At 42.7% G+C, this 27,325-nt stretch overlaps 1 protein-coding gene across 8 annotated transcripts in view; it reads left to right on the top strand.

Annotated features, from left to right (window-relative positions):
- RELN (reelin) overlaps positions 1 to 27,325 on the top strand; it is a 554,313-nt gene that overhangs the window by 437,051 nt on the left and 89,937 nt on the right. For all 8 annotated transcript variants that reach the window (XM_053252916.1, XM_053252914.1, XM_053252913.1 and 5 more), the window contains 8 exons: positions 3,864 to 3,940; positions 10,771 to 10,929; positions 11,553 to 11,741; positions 13,228 to 13,501; positions 14,451 to 14,591; positions 14,692 to 14,869; positions 17,059 to 17,143; positions 19,437 to 19,619. In XM_053252916.1, the coding sequence (XP_053108891.1) occupies positions 3,864 to 3,940; positions 10,771 to 10,929; positions 11,553 to 11,741; positions 13,228 to 13,501; positions 14,451 to 14,591; positions 14,692 to 14,869; positions 17,059 to 17,143; positions 19,437 to 19,619 (1,286 nt within the window). The remainder of the gene's footprint in view (positions 1 to 3,863; positions 3,941 to 10,770; positions 10,930 to 11,552; positions 11,742 to 13,227; positions 13,502 to 14,450; positions 14,592 to 14,691; positions 14,870 to 17,058; positions 17,144 to 19,436; positions 19,620 to 27,325) is intronic.

The following is a 27,325-nucleotide window of genomic DNA, read 5'->3' as shown; positions in this document are numbered from 1 at the left end:
TGGCATGTTAACTACAGCTGCCTCAGTTCTCATCTGAGTTGTAGATTCTGCTGCTAATGACAACAGAATAATTTCGCACGGTTCAAATAATGAGAGACAGCCTAGTTCTCTCAAACAGTATTTTCAGCCTTCTAATCTCTTTGTTCCGGAACTGTTTCAAGTTTTTATACATTTTTTTAAAAAGGATTTTGCCATATAAAATCCAAATCTGTGACCAACCCCTATTTAGCTCCCTGCAGATTATTATGCCTCAGGGAGAATATGCAAACATACTGGGAGGGTGGGGGGGAATAAGACAAGTGGGTGATATATTTCAAGCCTAATGCTTCTCCCTGTGGGAATCATTATGCCATAACAATTATACAATTTGATGCCACCTCATATGTAGGGATTTTGCTATTCTGCCACTTGCATATTTTATCAATATTTTCGTAAAATGTTTATTATTATTATTATTATTAGTAGTAGTAGTAGTAGTAATTGTTAAGTTTATTAATTGCTGTTTATCATCAGTTATTACAAAATAATTTAAAGTAACATAATTGAACAAAACAAAAATGAAAGTAACACATTGCAATATTTTAAATTCATCTTAAATGTAAACAGAAAAGTTTGACTGAGTTTTGCATAGCTGTGCAAAATTCACAAAGAAATGTTCAGTTGCATGAAACAATTGTTTTTAAAAATGAAGAGAAACAGTGCAAATTGGGATCCCTTGTGCTACGCAGAATAGACAAAGAAAAAAACATTCCTTATTAGGAAATTTTGCCTTCTTCAAAGTACAGGTGAAACTCGGAAAATTAGAATATTGTGCAAAAGTCCATTAATTTCAGTAATGCAAATTAAAAGGTGAAACTGATATATGAGACAGACGCATTACATGCAAAGCGAGATAAGTCAAGCCTTAATTTGTTATAATTGTGATGATCATGGCGTACAGCTCATGAAAACCCCAAATCCACAATCTCAGAAAATTAGAATATTACATGGAACCAAGAAGACAAGGATTGAAGAATAGAACAATATCGGACCTCTGAAAAGTATAAGCATGTATATGTATTCAGTACTTGGTTTGGGCCCCTTTTGCAGCAAATACTGCCTCAATGCGGCGTGGCATGGATGCTATCAGCCTGTGGCACTGATGAGGTGTTATGGAAGACCAGGATGCTTCATTAGGGGCCCTCAGCAATTCTGCATTGTTTGGTCTCATGTCTTTCATCCTTCTCTTGGCAATGCCCCATAGATTCTCTATGGGGTCAGGTCAGGCGAGTTTGCTGGCCAATCAAGCACAGTATACTGTATACTTTTCAGAGGTCCGATATTGTTCTTTTCTTCAATCCTTGTCTTCTTGGTTCCATGTAATATTCTAATTTTCTGAGATTGTGGATTTGGGGTTTTCATGAGCTGTACGCCATGATCATCACAATTATAACAAATTAAGGCTTGACTTATCTTGCTTTGCATGTAATGCGTCTGTCTCATATATCAGTTTCACCTTTTAATTTGCATTACTGAAATTAATGGACTTTTGCACAATATTCTAATTTTCCGAGTTTCACCTGTACTTACAATGTGATAAAAAATATATTAGCGAGATGTTTCCAGTATAGAAGAACCTGCAGGTTAGGCACTGGTTAAACAATTTGATCTAAGCAGCTCTCTCTAGTAAATATGTAATGTAGACAAAGCATAAGATCTGTGAAAAATTCTAAATGATTAAATAACTGTTCTGTTTAATAATCATGTATTTGTATGTAAGAAAAAATACTAAGATCCTAACAGTGCACATGTGCTTCTAACAAAGCACACACACAGTGCTAGTCTCCACTTGTGAAGCATAGGTGCTCTTGTGCAAGAATGCAACAAAGTTCACTGCTCTCTTCTTGCTCTGGAAGCACTGTTTGACAGTGGAAACATGTCAATGAGAGTCATACAGCCCTCAGGGATGTGTTTCCACTGTTGAAGAGTGCTTACAGAGAATGAGGAAAGCAGCAAAAAAAACATGCTTCCCCACAAGAGCACCTATGAGTGGGGAGGATAGCGCTGCCTGCATGATTTTGTTAGAAGCACACATACACCATTAGTCCAGATGTCAGCCACTGTCTCTAATATGGTTCTAAGATTTCACTTTTAACAAAGTATATATACTTCTGAAGCCCATCATGCCATTAGTTTCCACTCCCCCCATAACACATGCAAGGGGACCTTTTCCTGAACCATGTTCTGAGGCCCCACACCCTTATTATTTTATTTTATTTTATTTTATTTTATTTTATTAATTATTGGCACAGTATATAGTAGCAGGAATCAGTCTTCTGTCTTCTATTTCTAAGAGAAAACTGTCCATAATGTTAAACCTATTATTCGGGATGACAAACTTGTTTTTAGCTGAGTAAAGAACAAACCTATTAGCCCCTTCGTAGACTAGGACTGCAGAAGGAAGCTTTAACCCTTCCTTCACCATAGCCCCCATGTGGAGCCCCCCCCCCCCCCGCACATACACCCTATTTAACAAGGAAAAAATGTTGACGCCAGTGGAAGCTTTTTGCCTTGTTAAATAGTGGGAAGGGTTAAAGCCCAATCTCTGGGGGGGGGGCAAATCTAGCGTCTCTTTACTAATTTAAAAAAGAGCCCATTGGTTGTAATAATAGCCTTAATATTAAGTATATTTCTACCATTAGCAGTAGGGCAGGTTGAGTCCTCGGTATATATGCAAAAAAGTCAGCCAAAAAAAGGTTAAATCAGCTTATCCATGGATTGGGGGTAGATGGAAATGACCTCCAAGGTGGCCATTGCGTAGTCACGTCCGAGGTAATTTCCGGCTGCCATTTTGTGTTCAGGGGTCATTTTTTGTCTCCTTTTCAAAGAAAAAGTAAAAAAAAAAAACAATTTTTCTCAAAAAAGAAAAGAAAAAGATAGAGTAAAGTCATTTGGTGGGCATTGCTGGACTGCTGGGTACCCACGGAGTATATTAAGGCACATTGTTTCTGTATGTTTTCATGTTTTTGCTCATTTTTTGAAGTTTTCTGTGCCCTTTGGAACCTAACCTCCACAATCCCATTCACTTAATGCCTCAGTATTCATGGTTTTAATATCCACGGCAGTAGCTCAAAACGGAACCCCCGCAAATACCAAGGTCCTCCTGTAAGTGAGTAGGACATATGCCCCAGAGGGCTGTGGAGCCTTCAGGACATGGTTCAGGGGGAAGTCCCTATAAAACCTATAACATCCCAGGATAATTGAAGGTTATACTACACAACTAGGGATGTGCAGAACGGTTTGTTCTGTTGTCGGAACTTTCCAATGGCAAATCGGGCTATTTTGAGTGTTGCAAGCTCAGAACAGAATGCCCTTCAAATGAAGGGCCTGTTCTGAGCTCAGAACAGAATGAGCCCATTCCGACTTGGAGTGTTCCAAGCACCATTTTGGAATCCATAATAGCAACCTTCTGTCCTCTGTGCATGCACAGCAATCATTGCATGGTCACCACAAATGGCTGCTGTGGGTGTCCAGAGGCCAGAAGAGCTCCATTTTGGACTCCAAAATGGCACTCGGAATGTTCTGGGTTGTTCCAATAGATTTTGTGTTCCCAGGGATTTTGTATTCCTTTCCGAATTCAGAACAGAATGCAAAATCTGTTCTGTTCACATACTTATACACAACCGTTTGCACAAAGGAGTTATTTGCACATTTTCCTTCCAATAATAATTTTAAGCAGTTCTATATAGGAATAGCTGAACAGAAGTCTATTTAAAATTAAGTGTAAGTAAAGCTCATATGCTTTATTTGATAATACTGTCCTGCAATATTACATTATGTTGTTTTTCTTTCCTAAGATAACTTGTTAATATTTTTTTTAACAGACTAGTTCAGTTTTATGTGCAGATTGGAAGCAAAACAATTGGTGTAGGCTGCAACAAACCAAGAGCCAGAAATGAAGGTACTCAATTTAAGTTTCTGCCTTTACTTTATAATTTAGCATAATTAAAAGCATCTTATTAACACTTAACAACTTTTTAAAGAAACAAAGAGGTTTTCTTTTTATTTAAGACAGTAACCATAGGCCTCAAATTATGGTATTGCTTCTTATTTTACACTAGCAAAAGGGCCCATGTCATTATGATGAGTGTATGTGTGTATGGAGATGGTGGAGAGTGAAGGATTCTTGATCCCAGGTATACATTAAGTTCACTCACCTACACCCTGCATGATCTCTGTCTGTGAGTCCAAGTTCAATCAGTATTGGTGATGGATTGAGCCCTCAATACAGCACTACCCCCCAAGAGCAGCACTTTCCTTTCCTCTGTAGGAAGAGTGCCAGCCAGTTCACATATATAGCAGAAAGTAAGAGAAGTGAACTCTATGGAAGACTGGGGTAAGGGCTAGATCTATTCCTTCTCCTTGGTGACTCTGCTGTTGTAGCAATCCTGATCCTTTATTCGTAGCCCCACCCCACCCCACCCCGATTCTGACTTCTGTTTCTTGGTCATGCTGCAATAGGAGAGAAAGTTGGGAACTGTTTTTTGTAGACAAAGGTGTGCATTTATTTCCTAGCAGTGCAAATCTAGTGTCATTTAATTTGTTGAGTTTTATAAATATAAATATAGTATATACATTTATAAATATAGTTTCATTAGAGTTAATATTGTATTTTTCCCCTGTAGCCTTATTTTTTATTTTCTTAGTTGGAAAATTTTTGCTTGATGTGGGACTTTTGTGTGATGGAAACAAAAACTGTATTTTGAGAAAATCAGAGAACATAGCCTTACCTCATTCAGTGGAAGCCCAAGTTTTTTGAACCTGAGACAAGGCACCAAATGCCATTGCCACTTCCCTTGTTCCCTACCACCACCTCACCTACCTACCTACCTACCCTTCCACTTTCTCCTCCTCTGCCCCCTGCCACTGCCTGGTTTGGCACTGGAAGTGTACAAAACGTGTAAAGAACCACCCAGTTCTCCTTCTTACTCACCATGCTTGTATTTGGAAATCAGAGGAAGAACAGAGCAGAAAAAGAAATATTGAGAAAGGGCAAGTGTAAAATGGCTTAGGGCTGACATATACGTTACCAGTATCGAGGAGGAGGAGGAGGAGGAGGAGGAGGAGGAGGAGGAGGAGGAGGAGGAGGCAAGTGCAGTGGGTACAGCTGCCACTTCCCCCACCACCTGAGCATCTTCTGTCTTAGGCAACTGCCTCAAGTCACCTCATGGGTGGACCAGCTTTGGCCTCATGTGAAATGGTTTTGAGTTGACATATATAGAACATTCACCAAAAATAATGTTTTTCCCTTGACAATTTTTTCATCCTAGCCATATTTTGACCCAAAATTCCCTGTGACTTAGGGTAATCACATAGTGACTCCCCCCGCCCTGGCTGATCCACATCAATTACAGCTGCTGGGAAGGAAATTCACTGTATGATTATCTTTACTTGTGGTGAATTTTGCTTTATACTATGACTGGAAAGTGGGAAATTCAAATGGTTACCAGTTCCCATGCTAAATGTAACATAAATGTAACTGAGCCCCTGGTGGCGCAGTGGTAAAACTGCCGCCCTGTAACCAGAAGGTTACAAGTTCGATCCTGACCAGGGTCTCAAGGTTGACTCAGCCTTCCATCCTTCCGAGGTCGGTAAAATGTGTACCCAGAATGTTGGGGGCAATATGCTAAATCATTATAAACCGCTTAGAGAGCTCCGGCTATAAAGCGGTATATAAATGTAAGTGCTATTGCTATTGCTATATAGATAATAGAGGTATGCACAAAATGCAAAATCTTCAAAAAGATTAATCAAAACACTCAAAATGCTTCAAGTCCATTTTGAACTTTTTGAATGTTTCTGCCATAGGGAACAACGGGGAAATCGAAACACCCATTGTTCCCCATGAGTAGCTCTTAGGGACACTAAAGTGGGTTGAGTGGTAGGGCATGATGGGTTCTACCTACCACCCAACCCACAAAAAAATGGGCAAGCAGGTGGTTTGTTGTTTTTTAATTAACCTTTCCCCAAAATCCCCATAGGATTCTATGGGGAAAGGTTAAAAATTTATTTAAAATTCCCCACTTGCCCATTTCTTTTGTGGGTTGGGTGGTAGGTAGCACCCATCGTACCCTACCAGCCAACCTACTTTGGTGTCCCTAGAAGCTACCCATGGGGAACAATTGTTCCCTATGGCCAGAACAAGCAAAGTACACAATTTTGTACTTGAAAAATACTGACTTGAAAAACACTGCAAGCACCAGGAGCGGCCAGTGCGGGCACCACTGGTGGTGGCAGTGAGAGGCACCTTTGAGCACAAATTAATAGGTGTTTACCTCTGATCCAGCTGCAGCTGCAAACTAAGCTGCAGTGCACTGCCTGGCACTCCCTGTGGCAGGGGACAGAAGTGCACTTTGCCACGGAACTTGGGGATCTGGTCCGTGGCCTCCTGTCTCCAATGAGCCTCCAAATGTTCTGGGGGGCCTCTCCAGAGCCCCACCCTGCCCCGCTGCTGCCCTGCATCTGTTTACCTGCCCCACAAGTTAAAAATCTTTTTAAGGTTTTTCAGCCGCCACTATGTGGCGGTGATGGTAATGGAGTCAAGTGGCAGCCAGTGGGATGCAGGGACTTGAGTGGAGACAGAAGCGATGGAGGCAGCAGCAAGAGCTCCTTCCTTGAGCCTTCCTGCTGCCCAAATGATGGGTCAGGCTGTTTTCAACCCATTTAGGGGCTCTCTGCACATGCACACGTGTGCACAGAGAGTCCCGAAATGGGCCAAAAACAGCCTCGACCTCTCATTTGGGTGGCAGGTGGGCTCAGGGAAGAAGCTCTTGCCACTGCCGGCACCTCTCCCACCTTGGTCTCCCCTCGAGTGCCCACACCCCACTGGCTGCCCCTGTGTTTGTACCATCCCCACTGCACAGCTGTGGCTGAAAAAAAGGTTTGAAAAAATATTTAACTGGCCCCTGAGACCTCAAGACATGGGGGTGGGGGCACCAAAGCCCTTCAGGTTCAGATTCTAAAATTACCTAGGTGTGCCCCTGGCAGCAGATCAGCTCTGTCACTCATCTGGCCACTAGTGGGGGAAGGGCTCCACAGCAGCCAGGTGAGTGGCAGAGCCAATCCGCCACTGTAGAGAGTGTCAGGCAGTGCACTGCTGCTTGGAATAGTTTGCAGCTGCAGCCAGAGCGGAAGTAAGCACCTATTAATTTGTGCTTAATGGTGCCTCTCACTGCCCCCCTGGTGGTGCCCTCACCAGCCACTACTGGCAAGCACACAGTAAAAAGGTATCTCTGTCCCTCCTGACACAGAACACACATTTCAGACACAGTCCAAAAATGGCCAAAGAAGAATCACTGACCCAGAAACCACTGCCAGCCACAGTTCTTACACTGCAGTAACATCATTGGCACAAATTGCACTCTCACACACAATTATGATTCCTTACTTCAGTATAGCAACAGCTGCCACAGCACAGCAGCATCTCTAGCAGTAGCAAGCATAGTCAACTACAATGTCTTCAACCACATTTTGACTGAGTACACCTGCAATGCAGATCGCAGAGCTTACACAAGTTAGTCGCAAGGTCAGACATGGAGCTCATCTCACAGTAATCGCCAAGAAAATATTACACATGGAGAGAGAGCACTGAGCTGCCATGTCTATTTCTTGCAACAACACTATCTCACAAACAAAACAAACCACAACTCATGCAGACACCTAGGTTCTGCCTTTGTCATTCTCAGATCCAGCAAAACCAGATAGTTATAGCAGCAATAATAATACAGCAATAATATTATACTTAGTGCTGAGAAAACAAAAAACAAAAAATCAAACCTTCCTTCCTTCCATTCTGCCTGCCATAGAGAGACAGGAGGACAGAGAGCAGTAATGGCCTGATGGACCAATGGTCAGACGAGAAACAAAGCTTATATTCTTACCATGAGAAGAACACTTCTTTCTTCTCTTCTTCTCCATCATACATTCATTCATTCATTTATTCATTTATTCAATTTCTGTACCACCCTTCCAAAAATAGCTCAGGGCTGTTTACACAGAGAAATAATAAATCAATAAAATCCCTGCCTGCCTGTGTCTGGATAACACCATGACTTCAGATGGGTGCTGGGCCCACTGTTCCCTCTAAGAGGGATTCCCAGATGTTGTTGACTACAACTCCCATAATCCCCAAGCAAAGGCTACTGAAGCTGGGAGTTCTGGGAGTTGTAGTCAACAACATCTGGGAATCCCTCTTAGAGGGAACAGTGGTTGGGCCCCGGCTGACAGCCTGACAAATGGGTCAGGGCACCAGTCCATTTCATCATTAGTTATGTCAGTGCTCTCTCTCTCCCTCCCTCTCTCCCCCCCTCTCTCACACTAAGAGGCAGATTATGACAAATCTGGTTTTGGGGTTGGCCAGGGTGAGGCAAACTGCCAGTGGTGTTGCAATGGGTGGGTGTGATCAGGAGCCATTCACTCTCCATGGCCAGCTCTGAATAACCCAGCCGGGGGGGTTGGACTTGAGGAAGACCAGCTGTTCCATCCAAGCATGTGAGATGGAGTGTCACCACATCCCCAGCCATGGAGAACACCCTTTTGCTCTGGACGCTGGTTGGTGGGCACAAGAAGAACCACCTGGCATCTGTCACCAAGTCCAGCCAGACTTAGCAATACGCTGTCCAAAACTGGATTGGCTCCATCTCCCAGCCTGCCACTGGCTGCTGAAGGTACAGCAGCACACACTGCTCAGCACTGCTGCAGGGCTCAGTGGGCTCCTCCCATATCCCTAGCAAGGCTCCAAGGAACCCCTCCATGAATCACCAGGTGGAACACTGAGGCAGAACTACTGGTTCCTTTGGCCTTGCCAGGGACACCTTGCTGCTGGACTGAGTAGCAGTGGTGATGCTGCTGCTAGGGGTGGATTGTGCACCAGTAGTAGGTGCTCCAGTACCCTCCTCCTGGTCACACCCCAGCCTCCTCTCCTCTGCTTGCCTGACCTTTTCAGGAGGTCCCACTGCTTTGACCACTTTGCCCTTCATCCTTTGACCACTGTGCCCTTCATCCTTGGGTCACATAGGCAGGACAGAACATGTGCTGCCGAAGCACCCAAGAGTATCCTGAGCCTCCACCACTAGTCCTCCAGTTAAAAACACTCGAAACGGCCATTTCGAGCTCGAATCATTTTGAACATCCTCACAGAGAAGAGCTCCATTAGAAACAATAGATCATTGCTCTCTGAAATCCACTATAGGAACATCATAGAATTTTTACATTTTAAGATCCACTGGATACATATCATATTAAAACTGTACTAAAATAGCATCATTTTTTTTTCTTTTAGAGAGAAATAGGTTGGATATTTTAGCATTATATGGAAGTATAATTAGAGTTTTGCAAAGCTACAATTTCTCTGTTGTGACAGGAAAAGTACTGTGTTACCAAGGAAAAAAGTGGGGGAAAGAATGAAAATTGATTTTAAAAAATATTCAGCTGGTTGGTTATTAATTCTCAAAACAAGTTTTGACAGTACGTCTCTGTTATTTATATGTGTTTTATGTATATTGTCAGACCATACACTGATACCTAGACTAATTGTGCATGAACACAAAAATAATATGCATGGTAGGGTATAAACCACCTCTGTTTGATTCTGAGCTTAGTCCCCAAAAAGCTGGCCTCCATTTATCCATGGATACTGCCAGCACCACAGGAGCTTTATAGAGAAATGTAGAAAACAACCACATCTTCCACAACTTGGAAACTTGTACACAAAAGATCTGGCTCCCCATGTGATCTGCAACTCACAGATGTCTCTCAGCCTTAACATAATGTGACACTTTAAATGTAAATCTGCCTAAATCCTTGGACAGAGTGCTTAGATCTGGTAAATACAGATTTTGTCTGCACTAGTGAAGTATAGATATCAGTTTGCATTGACTATTTAAAATTACACACACACACACACACACACACACACACACACACACATTTGGCTAAAGCAAACCTTTATTTTAGGAACTGTGTAGCAGCTTTCCTTGTAGCATTTATCATTATACAATTCTGCAATAATATCGTAATTGTAGTGGAGGTGGGAGAAGAAATTATGGAGAAGGCAAATAAACAGATATATGCTCGCATGCTTGAACATGGTGCATCCCTCAAAGAAAATAGTTAATAACATAAAGAAAAAAACTTCTGAAATAATGGGAAATTGCTGCAAGAAAGGGAGTAGCCATGCTTCTATTCTTTCTCTCTCTCTTCAAGGTTTACATGAGCACCCATGTCCCTTAAAGTACTGAAACAAACAAATTCAACCTCTTTTTAAAAGGCCATCAACCTTGTGTGTGTTTCGGGAAGGCTATGCAAATTGTTATAAGTAGTGTTGCAGGCACAGTGCAGTGGGTGTCCATGACAGTTGTGCAGTCGCATTAACTTCAAAAGCTGATTAGCAATGCTGGTAACTAAAGAGGAGGCAAAGATCCTGTTTACCAGAACCTCCAATAGTGATCTAAATGCTGCCTCCAACAGAAGTAGTGTGACATAAACAGGTATTCCCTGCAATGGAATATTTACCAGTACACCGTAATGTCTCATACGTCTCTGTACAAGCACTATGCAATTTTAATTTATTACAAAAGAGGTTTTTTTTTAAAGTTGAGTATTTTAATTTGTGCCACAACCTTGCTGATATAAGTATTGTTGAAAAGCATCCCACCAGCGAAGACTGGCTTTTGATCACAGATTTTTGGGTAGAGTTTTTACTGAATTGCTTTATTTCACTTTCACTTACAGGACTTGTAGTTCAGTATTCAAATGACAATGGAATAAGCTGGTATTTGCTGAGAGAACTGGACTTCATGTCTTTCTTAGAGCCACAGATTGTATCCATAGAACTGCCTCGTGAGGCCAAAACATCAGCCACTGCTTTCCGATGGTGGCAACCTCAACATGGTATGTACTACTAATATGTACCTTGTCAATTTCAATTTAAATCTGACTCTTCAGCTCGTGATGGATATGGAACTTGTAATTTTGGTAAATGCACATGAATTTTTATAGTGCTAGCATTTTTATAGTGCTTTTGAGTGTAAAGTTGCTTGTTGTAAACTGTATAGCAACTCTGCAGGGTAGGTAAGTATCATTGCCCCTATATAGCAGTTGATTGGCTGAGGGTGATTGGTTTGCCTAGTGAGTTCATGGCCAAGATTAGATTCAAACCAGTGAGTTGTATCTTAGTGCTCAGGCTCTTTGCTAGTATGTTACACTAGCTCACGGTGACATTAACACCAACGCAGTATTAATATTCCTGTTCCACAAACGTGAACAAGATGTACCCTTGGCCTGTTCAAAGCTTAGGGCACAGTACATGCACTTAATTCCTGTTATTTGGTTTAAATATGCTTGACTTTGCAAATTAATTGTTCCATTAGGCTATAGCCCAGATCCCCACATCTGCGAGCTTGCTTCTGCTGCTAGCTTGCCAGAGGTTTTTCTCTAGCCCTGTAAGACAACTTAACTTTTCAAGATGTAATGTATGAAGAGTAATGACCCCATGTATTTCTATTTGTTTATAGGGAAACATTCAGCACAATGGGCTTTGGATGATGTTCTTGTAGGAATGAATGACAGCTCTCAGACTGGTTTTCAGGATAAATTTGATGGATCTGTGGATTTACAAGCTAGTTGGTACAGAGTCCAAGGGGGTCAAGTAGACGTTGATTGTCTATCTATGGATACTGCCCTCATATTCAGTGAAAATACAAGTAAGTTTAATGTTTAGGAGAGATAGAGATAGAGACAGAGATAGAGATAGATGAATGAGATTACTGACAACCCAGATAGATGGAATCAAATTTTAATTGAACATCTGGCTTATGCCTTCATCAGCAACAGAAGGATTAAAAAAAGGGGGGGACACATACAACTCACAAGGTAGCAGTTAAGAATGCTGTGTTAGAATTCCAGGGCAGGTGATAAGAAAAGAATGATGGACAGATGTTTTAGACGGATATAAGGTGGTTTTCTATGTTATCCTCATGTTGGGCCTTCCCATGGGCCACAGGTGAGTCCAAGTACTCACCTAGTCAGAGGGACAAGAAGATAGAAAGAATACAGCCCCTGGGTACCGTCAAAATCAGCTGGGACCCTAAAGAGTTGTCATAGAGAGCCAGGACACAAAGGAACCCACAGACCATGGATGGGACAGTATGGCCAAACAGTTTGCCGCCTGGTGGCAAAGAGGAGAAGGCAGGGTCTCAACAGCTGGCAAGACAGGCAACAGCTGAAGGAGGGAGGATGCAGGCAGCTACATTGGAGAGGGCAGAGTTAGGAAAGGGTGGGTGGAATTGCCTGATTGCAGGGCTTAGATGGCTAGGGATGAGGAGGTCTGGAGAGATGAGAGTGATTTGGACCTAAAGTCTCCCGGTGAGGAGCAGTCTGACCCCTCTCCCTGACAGCTGGTAGACGAATAGGGTGACAATTAACCCTCTCACCAGCACTTAAGTTCTGAGGCCATTTCCATAGCCTATGAACAGAGGCGTAACTATAGGGGGGGGCAGGGGGGGCATGTGCCCCGGGCGCCATCTTTTCTGGTCACATGGGGTCACATTAAAAAATTTTTTAATTTTTTGTTAATACAAATGTTTCCTGCTCAGTGCAGCAGTGCTGCAGCAGTCAAGGGAGCGCGTCGGTGCCCCCTTCCCCACGAGCGGTCCCTTCAGCGCCGCCTGCGCACCCCGCACTGGCGCCTGGTGGCCAGTCAGTGGCCTGGCTTGGCAGCGGCGGCAGGCGCTTGTGAGGAAAAACCTAAGTATAATGTAGTATGTTGGGGGGGCGTGGGGGCGTGGGGGGGCGCCATTTCAGTGCTTGCCCCAGGCGCCGTTTTCCCTAGTTACGCCTCTGCCTATGAATAGGATCAGAGGAAGGGAGGTGGTTGGATACTGTGATACCAAGCCAGTGTGTGACACCTCCAAGTTCAATCCGTGAGAGTCTTGAGTCTATATATCCAAAGGTTTCTCGTTTGTACAGAGTCTCATGATGTGAATGTCGCTTAGTAGGCAACATGACAATATCCATGAGACTATAGTTGCATTATTATATATAATGTTTTATGGTGATTCTGTATCATGGAAGCAGTCTATTAGGTCCGAAACATTTGCTTACAGCTCAAAGGTGTGTGTGGTGTTGTTGTTGTTGTTGTTGTATTGATTGATTGATTGTCCCTGAACTCTTTTCCTCCCTTTTTAAAAGGAAAACCGCGTTATGCTGAGACTTGGGATTTCCATGTGTCTGACTCCACCTTCATGCAGTTTGAGCTGAACATGGGCTGCAGCAAGCCATTCAGTGATTCTCATAGCATTCACTTCCAGTATTCCCTAAACAATGGGAGAGACTGGCACTTAGTGGCTGAGGAGTGTGTTCCTCCCAGGATAGGCTGTCAACATTACACTGAGAGTTCAGTTTACACATCAGAAAGATTCCAGAACTGGAAACGAATTACTGTCTACCTTCCTCCTGCAACAATGTGAGAATCATTATCTTGATTGTATATTAAAATGCAAGCTTTTCCTCACTAGTCTTTTTGCTGTGAAAGGGTTTATGGAATTTAGCTGAATTATGTTTGACCATAAAAGAAACTGTGAATGAATGATTTTAAGGATGTACTAAACCAAATGATCTACATTAATAGACTGGAATGCTTACAAAGAGGACCACCTTAGAGCAAAGGCATTTTTCCCTCTCTCCCTGCACAAAATAAAGTGTGGAAAATTTAAGAATTTGTGCTTTGGCCAAATCAAATTGTAAAAACTTTTATCTTCTAAGCTAACCAAGTAACCTCCCATCAGTATAAGATACAAATATTAAAAAGCATGTTTCCTGCTAAAAGCAGCATCCATATGGATGCATATGGGAACAGCCTCAATGTGTAATGAAGTACTGAATGCCAATATCATTAATAGTTCTTGCTCACCTGTATTGTACGAGGAGCTTCTGAACCATAAATCTCACCAATGAAGTCGGCAGCTATGCAAAACCTATCACCGACAAAGCACTTCCATGTATAATGAGATATTTAAGGCTAAATAAAGGGGAAAGTTCTAACAGTATTTTAAAACAGTATTTTATTTGTACAAAATGGATCAACAGTAGACCCTCAGCAACTGCCCAATGATGCTCACTCCTGATGTCAGCTCTGCTATCTACAGGCACTCAAATGCTTTATTAGGAGCGTTGGGTCCATGCTGGGTGGGCAGATCACGTGCCCACCTCAGTTGCATACTTTCTGAAAGTGAAACTAAAAACTAGTAGTCCGTATAGACAGAATCTAGGACTAATACATACTGGTATTATGATTTGCTTTCTTTTTTTTATAAATTAAGCATTAAGACATGTATAGCATTTTAATTAAGCATTTGATCCTCTGAATTCAAGTGCAGCCTACTAAATTACCCTTTTCACTTGTGCTTTCCCAGCTCTCCCAGAACACGCTTCAGATGGATTCAACATGATTATGCACCCAATGGAGATACATGGGCTATTGATAATGTCCTCCTGGCCACTGGATGCCCTTGGATGTGCTCGGGCCATGGAATCTGTGATGCTGGCCGCTGTGTGTAAGGAGACAAGTGTTGCACACACTTTTTTTTGTTAGTGATATTAATAATATGTCTCATTCATTGATAAATAATGCTCCCACCCACAATTTGTTGTCAGGTGTGACAGAGGTTTTGGAGGCCCTTACTGTGTTCCTGCTGCTCCTCTTCCTTCTGTTCTGAAAGATGATTTCAATGGTAATTTACATCCTGATCTTTGGCCTGAAGTTTATGGAGCTGAGAGAGGAAACCTGAATGGTGACACCATCAAATCTGGAACTACCCTCATCTTTAAAGGGGTTAGAAGTTACTTATGTTAAACACTGAAGAAATATAAATTACATTTTTTCTCATTTCATTGCTTTTCTCTGATTATTTCCTGCAACTTATTTTTCATACTTGGTTTTTTCTCCTTTCTTCCTAGAATTCTTCTTAAAATTATTATTAAATTTCAACTATATCTTGCATTGTATTGGAACTTTTAAAAAAATTAGTGCAAGTTATTTATACATATAAACAATCTAATCATATATCAAAAGTGAAAATAGCATTATGAAATATGTAAAGATACAAAATACAAATATGACTGATGCTTAAGAAGGAAATCCTATTTGATTTCCTGTTCTCTTTGAACAGAATTAGAACAGTAAATGTTATAATATATCACATCAGGAAGAAAATGGCCACCTTTGAACATCACGGGGAACCTGAGGCAAACTCACCTCAAGTCCTCCCCGCCCCCGTGACGATCAAATCTTGGTTCCCAGATCCAACCGCAGTTCCGATTCTTCCCCCAAACTTGGGAATGAACCTTTGGTTGAAAACAAGATACAGTTACCAAACCGAGGGTCCGTAGCCTCCAATGTGACATCCTGTTTTTGCAGCTTGCACAAACTGGAGTTGTCGGGGGGGGGGACTCCTCCCTCTCTCAAGTGCAATTGGCTGTCATGGCTGTCCTTCTTACATTAGAGGAAGCCCACGCAGCCTGTTCCTCCCCCTTTGCAGTCTCCCAGACTGCAAATGATGATCATCTGGAAGTGCACTGAGGGAACAGAGGCAAACTGTGGGTCTCTTGGACCCACAGTTTGCTGTTATGTCCAAAGGCGGCTACTTTTTCCCTAAAACACCATTGCCAAAACATGTGGGAGATTTTAGGTCTTTTAATCACATATTCAGCCTCATCCTAGGGCAAATTGAAATGTGCTTAACTGAGGTGATGAAGGTTTACTACCTCAATTTTCGCACTGAGGGGGGACCATTTGTTTGAAAGCATGTGTGATGCCTCCTCTCTTACTTCCTTCAAATCCCTCCTCAAAATCCATCCTTTCCACGCAGCCTTTGGCACAACTCCCTGGTTTCTGTGCCCTACCACAATTAAGCATAAGTACATATAATAATTACATATTCTTCCCCTCTTTCTCCCTGACTCCCCTGCCTTCCCCTTCCTCTTTTGGCTTCCTGGTTTTGGTCTCTAGGTTGTGAGCCTCTCATGGCAGGGGCCTGTCTCACCTATTAAGGTACCATGTACCCAGATGGTGTTATATAAATAAATAAATGCCTCATGTGAAACCTCACCACATCAGAGTGAATGATTCTTTCTAATGTAGATTTTTCACATGGAATATTATTTCCACACAGAGGCACTTTCAAACAGCCAATCTGCAAGTAAAATCTGCAATGGTACAATTCTCTTATGAGGACTTTACTCCCTCAGATTTGCATGTTAAATTCTTTGTGGTCTTGATCTGATCACTCCCTTCTCTTATTTCTCAACTTATTTCCTCTCCCTGTATTCACACCTTGCCTACCACCTTTCAGAAGCACCAGTTGTAATCCTGCTTTTCCTTTCCTTAATGCATCCTGTTATGTAGATTGTGAGCGTAGATTGTGAGTGCCTCTGGAGCAGGATGAACATGCTTTGATTTAAAATCTATATAGATGCAAGTTCATGTGTCAGTTCTAATAGTGTTTTAAAGCTCCATCTTGAAGCATCAGTCTCACAACAAACATTTTGCACATGCTCAAAAAGAGCATTAATATTAATATAAACTATATTTCCAATTAGAAAAGTACAGATCATAAATCAGGGTTTTTATACTCTAGATTGGACCTGCACAAATTGTGACCCACCAAGCCAAACACAGCCCATCAGCCCACCAGAGATTCAGTGCATTTCCTGCTTTTGTTGCCTGCCTGAGATTGTAATAACATGGAGGTTATCAATGTTAATCTGTGCAGGTCACAATTTGGACTCTCATCAAGCTGCTGGGTCACAAATTGTGCAGACCTGCTCTAGGTTAACATCAGTATAAAATATCTGCATTCCGTAAATAAATAATCTCATCTAATTAGAACTAAATTAATTATTTAATTGGTATATATGCCTTTATAGTACTTATTTGGAACTACTTTGCAAGACTGTATTATACAAGTCCTTAATTTACCCTAGAGGTAATAGTAACTCTCTGAATCTCTTTTATGTTTACAGGAAGGGCTGAGGATGCTCGTTTCAAGAGATTTAGATTGTACCAATACAATGTACATCCAGTTTTCACTTAAATTTTTAGCCAAAGGTAAGACAAATAATTATTTTTCATTGACATCCGCAGGGTGCTTTCCAGATTAACCCTTACCACAGTGTCACTATGGATCTGCAAGGTGTGCTTCCATACTTCCTGTGTTGTGACACCACAGTCCCTGTGCTGGCAGCAAGGTGCTGTTCACATTTCCAGTGCCTTTTTTCAGATTGTATTGCCACATTACAGTCTTATAATGTTGCATGTGCAGCGGAAATGAATAGCTGTTTTTCCCCATTATGGAGTTTTTGCAAGACTGCTCCCCCTGCTGATGACTTTGCACAACAGCCTTTTTTTAATGGTTTCAATGCGCTCTGTCCAACGGTGAAGCAGTTTACCACTGTTGGGCAGGTAATCTGGAAAGCACCCAGGTTTTCTGTAGCTGTAATGTATTAATATAATTAATACTGATATGCAAAAACATGAGTTTCGCATAGACTGTTGGCAATACTGAGGCAGAAGCAAAGAGCATTGTACCCAATGACAGTCAGAAAGAAAATTTTCCAATAGCTTATATTATTACAGGGTGCTTGAAGAAGTAATTACTATAGTTTTATGCTTTAATAGTCCCCCAAGCGACCTGCCATCATCAGATGAAAATGTCATTGTATATTGGGTGTAACACCTCCTCCCAGCACTGCTGCTTTCCCCATTCCTTCTTCTCTTAATCTTTGACCTTCCCTCAAAGAGCCTTTCACTAAGCGTCCAGCTTATTTTGCTATTATGTCATAATTGTCCTGCTGTAAATTATTTCTGTTGATCTGTACTCAAGCACAGGACTCTTTGTGCATTGTGTAAAAAGCTTGTTAAATCTTGTTGTTTTCAGATTCTAAAACTCAACTGAACATTAACTGAAGTATATGTATTATCTTAAAGTTTGAATATTACAAATATTACTGACTAATATTTTCAAAATTACCTTACTAAATTGTCATTTTTGTACTTCCTTAAATGAAAGGAACTGAAAGATGCATCCCTACATTACTGCTGAATTTGTCACGCCCCACAACATGATTCCTCAAGATCACAGAGCGTTATCCAATGGCTAGCGGAAACTCAGGTCAAAAAAATGAAGCCAAAGTCCTGACAGCAGCTTCCTCCAGTCATTATTAATGGATCACATACAGAGTAACATCACACTCTTGCAAGGCAGAAGGGGCTTATACCTACTTTCCTTTCCTGCTCCCAAGCCTGAATAATTCACTGAAGTCTCCAACCCTTAGGGAAAAATTTTCAGAAAGTTTCAGGGGCAACAGAGGGAAAGGGGGATTAGTGAAAATTATCACTCCCCCTTTGCACAAGTGCAATGTTGCTCTGTATGTGAGTCACTATAATTAGTATTTATTTATTAAATTGGCAGAAGTAGGGATGTGCACAGAACTGGCTGGCCCGTTTCAGTTCGAGTCTGCACCATACTTGAACCTGACCGGACCAGTTCGGTCCGGCACCCCTTAGAACCCCCTGGTTCGGTTTGGTCCGGGTGGGGGGGTTGCAAAGGTTTGGTGTCATTTTTTTAACCTTTAGCCCCTTTGGGGGGCTTCCTCTAGGGCGTGGGGGGTGTCCATGAAGGTTTCCCCTCCCCCTGCTGGCCTTGTTCATCACTGCCGTGACCCGTTCAGGCCTCCATAAGTTGGCATGGCAGCCATTTTCTTCACTGCCGCTCATGTGCAAATGGCCTCTGCAAGGTGTGGCATGGCCCAGGGCCTCGCAGAGGCCATTTGCGCATGCGCTGTGGCCATTTTAAAAAAATGTCTGCTGTGCACTCACAAATGGCCTCTGTGAGGCCCTGGGCCATGTTAAGCCTCAAAGAGGCCATTTGTGCAGACACGGTGGTGGAGAAAATGACAGCCCCACCAACTTGGGAGGCCTGAACGGGCCAAAATAGGGGCTAAAATGGGACGCAGTGGTGATGAACGAGGCCAGCAGGGGGAGGGGAAACCTTCATGGACTACCCCCGCCCATGGCCTAGAGGAAGCCTCCCAAAGGGGCTAAAGGTTAAAAAAAAACCCAAAATAACTCCCCGAACCCCCCCCCCCAAACCATCAGGGGAGGTTCAGTCTGAGGTTGGACCGAATGGGAGGGCGGTTTGGTTCGACCCCAGAACCGTCAAACCAAACCGGTTCGACGTAGAACCAAACCCCACTCAAACTGTTCACACAGCCCTACGCAGAAGTACTGGTTCTCCTTGTTCTGTGTTTTAATTGATACCTCATTCATAGCTCTACAACAATAGTTAGCTTCCACACAGTGATTTTTACTTGGGTATTATTATATGTTCCTTTTGTTTTAGGTACCCCAGAGAGGTCACATTCCATTCTGCTTCAATATTCCATCAATGGTGGTATCACTTGGCACCTAATAGATGAATTTTACTTCACTCAAACAACAGACGTCCTGTTCATTAATATCCCACTGCCATACACAGCACGAATCAATGCTACACGGTTCAGGCTCTGGCAGCCTTACAACAATGGTAATTATGAATAATCCAAAACCATATAACTTTGAAATTTTTAGCTTGATTTTGATGCCGTGTCAAGTTTTTGTTTATACATTACAAAATTATTTCACTGCATTTGTTTACATATTTTTCAGAAACCTGTAGCTTGTTATAATATTTGATTAGCATTTCATATTAATGGAAGGTATTTAGCAGGAGAATTTGTTTTTCTTAATTCTTTTTAACTTTTAAAAACAGATATGATTTTCATTCAGATTTGTCTTTCAATTAGCTATATATGTGGTTTATGTTTCTAAGAACAAATAGCCAATATCTACATAAACAAAACACAAATCCTGCACTACTGCCAGCTATTTACTGGGGAATTAGGTACCCTATTTGTAATAAGCTGCTGCTTGCCTCAGGTGCAGAATAGAATCTGTGCCAAGGTTTCATCCAAAACTCTGTAATAAACAGAGGTAAATCTATGAGGCTATTCACATGTGCGTGCAAAACCGAGCTAAGGGAGCCCAGCCCAGCTTTGCACATGTGTGTGAATCACATGTTGGCCAATCCCAGCAGCACCACGGCTGCAAACCCGCCTAAGTAGCCACCCTTTAAAACAAGGTTAAGGGAGCAAACCCTCCCTTAACCTCATTTGTTTGATCATCTGGCAGCCATGACTACTTGCAGCCATGGCTACCAGACTGTGGGGAGCCCGGGCAGGGGAGTGGGGATCCCATGATGCACTGCGCACCCCTGCGGTTCATCATGGTATTTCTGAGGGCTGGGATGACACATCCTGGCCCCAACCCCACCCAACCCCCCGCTGCCTTGGCGCATGGGGAATCGTCTGGGCCCACGGGGAGCATGGCCAGCACAGGAGGAGCGGTCATGTGCGGGGAAGATCAGTATAACCTGCCTTCCCTGAAGCGTGCTCTTGAGCTCCTCTTACTGCTCGTGAGAAGAGGCTTTATAGTTCTTCCCCATTCCAGCTAAAGCATTACCTCTTCATCTTTGACAATCTCTCAAAGAGCACTGAGAAAATCATTGTAGCGAGCAGACCTTCCTCATTTCCACGCAAAGGCTGCCTCTCTTTGTTACAGAGTTTTGGATGAAAGCTTTTTCCAGATTCTATTCTGCCCTGAGGATGAGCAACAGCTCAAATCATCTAGGGTGCTTAGTTCCTCAGTTAAACAGTTGATTGGCTCAGGGTTGCAACGGTATGCCCAAGGAATGCAGAACCCCTCTTTCCCCCCTTACCTTCCACTCACCCTTCTTTCTGTTGGAAATTCTCTGTGGTGAGAGAATCCCTTTTCAATATAGCAGAGTGCACAGAGGCACAAACACAGCGGATTTAGTTATGCATGCATGTGTGCTAAGAGTAAAGTAACTTGGAGCCAATTGCTAGTTTCAAATCAATATAAAAGGTATTTATTAAGGAACTCCATTCTAGATAGGAAAGTGAGGATTTAGGATCTCTAATCTATCTATCTAAATGGATGCAGATGGATTCACCATCTTCTCTGCACATATGGTGCAGGGCAAGAGACTTGCCATGTTGCAAGGTCAACAGCCAGGTAGGAAGAGAGAGAAGGAGGAAGGAAGTTGAATCCCCTAAGATTAGCAATCTACATTTCAAAGGGATAGCATCAGAGCAGCGGGAAGTGATGACCAAATGTCTTTGACCTTCTAGCCCTCTGACTTACTAGTCTGTCCTCCACTGTCTGAGGCAAAGAGACAGCGCAAAGTCCTTTACTTCCAACACCCCCTCTCGTTGTCTCGTGACTCAGTTCACAATATTCATTTTGTCTCTCAGCTTTTCAAAGCAGGGTCTTGGTAGTGGCTTAGTGAGTATGTCTGCAAGCATTTCATTTGTCGGGCAGTAGAGCAACTTGATTAGTCCATCTTTCTGCAGACTTCTCACTACATGGTACTTCACATCAATATGTCTGGTACTCCTCTTTACATCTTCTTGTTTGGAGAGTTGAATGCAGCTTTGGTTGTCTTCATACACTGATATGGGCTGTGGTACATCTGTACCTAGGTCCTTCAGTAGTTGACACAGCCATTGTATCTCGTGACAGCCCTGTGCAGCTGATACATATTCCGCTTCAGTGGTTGATGATGCTACTATGTCTTGTTTTCTGCTTGACCAGCTTATCGCTCCATCTCCATAGAAAATTGTGTGACCACTGGTGGATTTCCTGTCTGTTATATCTCCACCCCAGTCTGCATCTACATATGCTTCTAGTTTTGGTTGGCTATTAGCTGACAGCTTGAGCTTAAAGTGTGCAGTACCCTTTAGGTACCTAACAAGTCTTTTCATTGCATTCCAGTCCTTGACTGTTGGTGATGCAGTCTTTCTACAAAGTAAGCCAACTGCTGTACTAATATCTGGCCTAGTGAGTGTACTAATGTATAAAAGCTTACCCAATGCTTCACGATATCTATGGTTGTCAGATAGTGGCTCAGTTTGATCTTCTTGCTTTATGTAGTTCACTTCCATTGGAGTTGGTGTAGGATTTGCATTTTCCAGTCTGAGCAAGTTTATCAAGTCTTTAATTTTCTGTTCTTGGTTGATCAGGAAACTTCCATCTTTCTCTCTTTGTACTTGAATGCCCAAGTAGTGTGCAATGTTGCCAAGTTGCTTGACTTCCACTTCTTTGTTCAGATGATCCATTATTTCCTTGCTGTCATCTGGATTTTCATAGGCAAAAATCAAATCATCAACATACGCCAAAATGTAAGTCCATTTCCCATCTCTGCATCTCGTGTACAGGCAGGGATCAGCTTCACTTCTTTTGAAGTTTGCTTGAAGCAGCATATCATTCAGTTTTATATTCCATGCTCTGGCAGCTTGTTTTAAACCATAAATGCTCTTTTGCAGTTTGCATACATAGTCCTCTTTGCCTTCCTGTAAGAAACCTGGTGGTTGTTGCATGTAAATGTCCTCTTCTAGTTCACCATGCAAGAATGCAGTTTTCACGTCTAGGTGCTCAACATGCATTCCTTTGCTAGCAGCAATACTTAACAGAGTCCTTACTGTGGTATGTTTAACCACTGGTGCAAAGGTTTCATCATAATCTTCTCCATATTTTTGTGAATATCCTTTTGCTACTAATCTGGCTTTGTAGCGCTGAATCTCACCATCAGCATCATGTTTGAGTTTGAAAACCCATTTGCAGCCAATAACTTTTCTTCCTTGTGGTAACTTAGTAAGAGTCCAGGTTTTGTTTTTCTGTAGAGCCTCAAGCTCTTCAATTGCAGCCTGTTTCCACTTCTGGGCTTCTGGTTGTGGTAGCTGGGATATTTCCTCCCATGATGAAGGTTCTGGTTGTTCCGCTGTTCTTGCGAGGTAGGACAGCCTTGGAGCTGGAACACCTCTGTTTGAGCGCGTTGATCGCCTCACCTCACCCTCTGTGGTCCCTTCTATCACCTCAGGTGCGTCTGGTGGATCGCTGGGGGTCTCTGTGTCAAGTGTGGTTGGATCTGGATCTGCTGTCTCCTCCTCAGTTCCTCTGAGATCAGGAAGCATAATCCAGTCATCAGGGTGCTTGGTCTGGTTGCTTGCTTCAGTGTAGGCCCCCTCTGAAGGTGTAGCTCTTTCATCCTCTTCAAAACACACTGCTCTACTTATGGTTATCCTGTTGGTGTCAGGATCCAGAATTCTGTAGGCTTTGGATTGTGCTGCGTAGCCTACAAAAATCCCTTTTGTGGCCCTAGGCCCTAACTTAGTCCTTTTTTCCTTTGGGATGTATGAGTAAGCCGTGCTTCCAAAGACACGCAGGTGCGTCAGGGACGGCTTATGACCATGCCAAAGTTCATAAGGTGTTGTTTCAATAGGTTTTGTGTTCATTCTGTTGTGTATGTATGTAGCAGTCATGATGCCTTCTCCCCAGAATTTCTGTGGGAGGTGTGCGTCAGCAAGCATGCATCTTACCATGTCCAGTAGAGTTCTGTTCATTCTTTCTGCGATTCCATTTTGGGGCGGGCAGTAAGGCACCGTAGTTTGATGCACGATTCCATGTTCTCTCAAGAACTGCTGTGTAGCATTGGACATGTATTCTCCTCCATTGTCTGTGCGCAGGATCTTTGGCTTCCAGCCAAATTTGTTGCTTGCCATCGCCACATATTGTTTTAATTTCTCCAGCATCTCTGATTTTTTCTTCAGTAAATAAACACACGTGTATCGTGAGAAATCATCTGTTATAGTTAGAAAATACTTTTGATTACCTATGGTTGCTGGTAGTGGTCCAGATATGTCGCTGTGGATCAGATCCAAGGGTCCTTTCGTCTTCCTTTCACTCTGCTTTGGGAATGGCTTGTTTACTGCTTTGAACTTAAGGCAAGAAACACAGTTAGTTACAATGTCACATGGTACAAAATCAATGCCATTAGCTAATCCCTGTTCCTTCATGTTTTGAATTGATTCAAAACTTCTGTGTCCTAGTCTTCTGTGCCATAATTGTAAGCAGTTTCCATGCTGACACAACTTGGCTAGGTTCACTACATTAGGCTGGTATGCCTCAGGTCTGGACTGGGCTGGTCTTTCTCTGTCTGTAAATTGCTCTTCCACATGATAAAGACCTTGAAATTCCGAGCCCACAAGGCAAACTTCTCCATTCTGGGTAACAACACATTGTCCATTTTTAATATACAATTCACAGCCTTGTTGCTCTAGCTTGGATATTGAAATCAAGGAGCTTGAGAATTCAGGGATATACAAAACATCTCTCAGAAAAAATGGTTTAACAGATCCATCCAGCAATTTGCAATATAAAATTCCTTCGCCCTTTTTCTTTGCTTTAATTGTAGTATTATTGCCCAAATAAACAGTCTCTTCAGGAATATCAAACAGTTCAGTATAGAAACTTAGATTTTTAGAAATATGGACAGATGACCCAGAATCTAAAATCAGCTTTTCATTATTTTTCATTAAATTAACACTATAGTTCTTGTTGAAATGTCTGTCTGTATACTTGGAATCTCTATTTTCATTCTCCTTTGTTTGACTGATATTCCCAGACCTCCTGGTCTGATTCTTGGGACAATGCGCCACCCGGTGGCCAAATTCGTTACATAGGAAACACCTGAAGGCTTTGTTTCCAGCTGACCTCATTTCAGCACTGGCGGTCATGTGACCTCTCTCTCTGGGCTGAGTTTCTCTGGTGTAATCGGCTCTCTTTGTATGCAAATGTGAGGTGCCCATGCGGTTCCCTCTTGCAGCATTTCCTCCAGCATTCCCTCCCCATCTCGGGTTACGTCTGGAATGATCAATTGTTGCTTTAAGAGCAAAGTTATTTGCCAGTTCACTTTCATAGCGTGAGTTTAAAAGGTTTCTTCGGTTTGCCTCCGAAGACAATGTTTCTACAGCCTTTTCAAAGTTTAGATTGGTGTGGGTTTCCAATTGCCCAATTATAGTGCTATAGGAAACAGGCAAACTCAAGAACAGAGTCTCCAGCTTTTGACTCTCTGTAAATTCCTCTCCTGCTTGTCTAAATTGAAAAAAGAAATCTTCCAAAGTCCCAATAAAAGTAGAGAAACAGTCCCCTTCTTTATACTGAAGATCTTGCAATTTTCGGCGTAAATTAAACGTGTATGCCCATCCTTTCCTCATATGCATAGAATCTAGCTTGTTTAGCATCTCCTTTGAGGTTCCAAGATCACAAATAGCATAAAGGAAAGTTTTACTCACGGAAGCTGCAATCATCGCTTGTGATTTTTGGTCCTTAATTAGCCAGAGTTCCTTCTCCTTTTTCTCAGCATCCGAGGTTCCATCTGGCGGCGGGTCTCCCTCAGTAACTTGGTGGAGTCCCTCTGCTTTCAGTGCAATCTTCAGTCGAGTCTTCCATTCCAAGTAATTATCCGCTTCCAGGATGGTAAGCCTGAGTTTTCCCTCCAGGTATGCAGCCATGCTCACCGGCTCCAAAAGGCAGTTGCTGTAGATTAGCAATTCAAAGTGTCCACGGTAGATCTCAATGGATCTCCTGGAACAAACCTAACTCTCTAGTTGCAGCACACGCAGCTCAAAATACTGCTCCCATAACTTGCTGGAGCCCATAACCTGTTGGAAATTCTCTGTGGTGAGAGAATCCCTTTTCAATATAGCAGAGTGCACAGAGGCACAAACACAGCGGATTTAGTTATGCATGCATGTGTGCTAAGAGTAAAGTAACTTGGAGCCAATTGCTAGTTTCAAATCAATATAAAAGGTATTTATTAAGGAACTCCATTCTAGATAGGAAAGTGAGGATTTAGGATCTCTAATCTATCTATCTAAATGGATGCAGATGGATTCACCATCTTCTCTGCACATATGGTGCAGGGCAAGAGACTTGCCATGTTGCAAGGTCAACAGCCAGGTAGGAAGAGAGAGAAGGAGGAAGGAAGTTGAATCCCCTAAGATTAGCAATCTACATTTCAAAGGGATAGCATCAGAGCAGCGGGAAGTGATGACCAAATGTCTTTGACCTTCTAGCCCTCTTCCTCATACTCCCTCACTCTCTTCCTCCCCTATTCCTCCCTGATTTTGCCTTCCTCCTCCTCCAGCTTTCTTTCTCATCTTCCGGGCTGCAAATTGCATGCTGAAGAGTCTGCCATGAGGATGCAGGGGATGGAGTATGATTGTCAATGTTCCAATGGATCCACACACATTTTGGTCCTTCAGCAAAAATCCCAAAAGTGTGGGAGACTAGAGAGATAGAACAGGGATGGGGAGGCTTGATGAGAGAGGGGGGGAGAAAGAGGGGGAATAGAGAGGCTTGATAAGAGAGATAGAGGGAAATAAAGAGGGAGAGAAAGGGTATGGGGAGGCTTGATGAGAGAGAGAAAGAGAGGAGGAAAGGAATGGGTATGAGGCATTCTTGATGAGAGCAAGAGACTGGGAGAGAGTGAAATTGCACAAGAATGGGAAAGGGGATGGAAGATGGGAAGAGAAATGCTGAGGAAAGAAAGAATCTGGCTGGCGGTTTGGTGCATGGCGGGGGGCGAGAAGAAAGGAAGGAGTGTTCCAGTGGAAGAAGGAAGCTGGTTGGCACTTTGGATGCCGCTGCACATTGTGTAGGTGCACGGGCGCACCTAGGTAATTTGGGCACCTGGACCACCCAGTCACAAGGCCCCTCCCCAGCGTGGAGCCCCTCCCCTGGCAAGACCCCCCAAAACCTCCTTTTGTGGGGTGCCGTTGCCAAACCTCCAGGGTTTTTTAAAAAATCATTACTGGATAAAATTGTTAAACATATAAAATAACAGGCCTTGCTGAAGGAGAACCCAAATGGTTTCTGCAACGGTAAGTCTTGCTACACCAACCTTTTGGAGTTATTTGAGGGTGTCAGCAGGCATGTGGATAAAGGTGATTCAGTTTACATAGTATACTTGGACTTCCAAAAAGCTTTTGACAAAGGCTCTTGAGTGAACTTAGCAGTTATGGGATAAGGGGACAGGTTCAATTGTGGATTGGTAACTGGTTGAAGGACAGTGTAAAGTGATGCACATTGGGGCAAAACAACCTAATACCACATATACACTGATGGGATCTGAGCTGTCCATGACTGAGCAGGAGAAGGATCTTTGGGTTGTGGTAGACAGCTCATTGAAAGTGTCAACTCAGTGTGCAGCAGCTGTGAAAAAGGCAAATTCCATGCCTGGAATAATTAGGAAAGGAATTGAAAATAAAACTGTGGATATCATGATGCCCTCATATATATCTATGGTGCCGCCACATTTGGAGTACTGTGTAT

Source organism: Hemicordylus capensis, chromosome 5 (genome assembly GCF_027244095.1).
Source record: "Hemicordylus capensis ecotype Gifberg chromosome 5, rHemCap1.1.pri, whole genome shotgun sequence".
Taxonomy (NCBI): domain Eukaryota; kingdom Metazoa; phylum Chordata; class Lepidosauria; order Squamata; family Cordylidae; genus Hemicordylus; species Hemicordylus capensis.
This window is presented reverse-complemented; position numbering and strand designations above follow the sequence as displayed.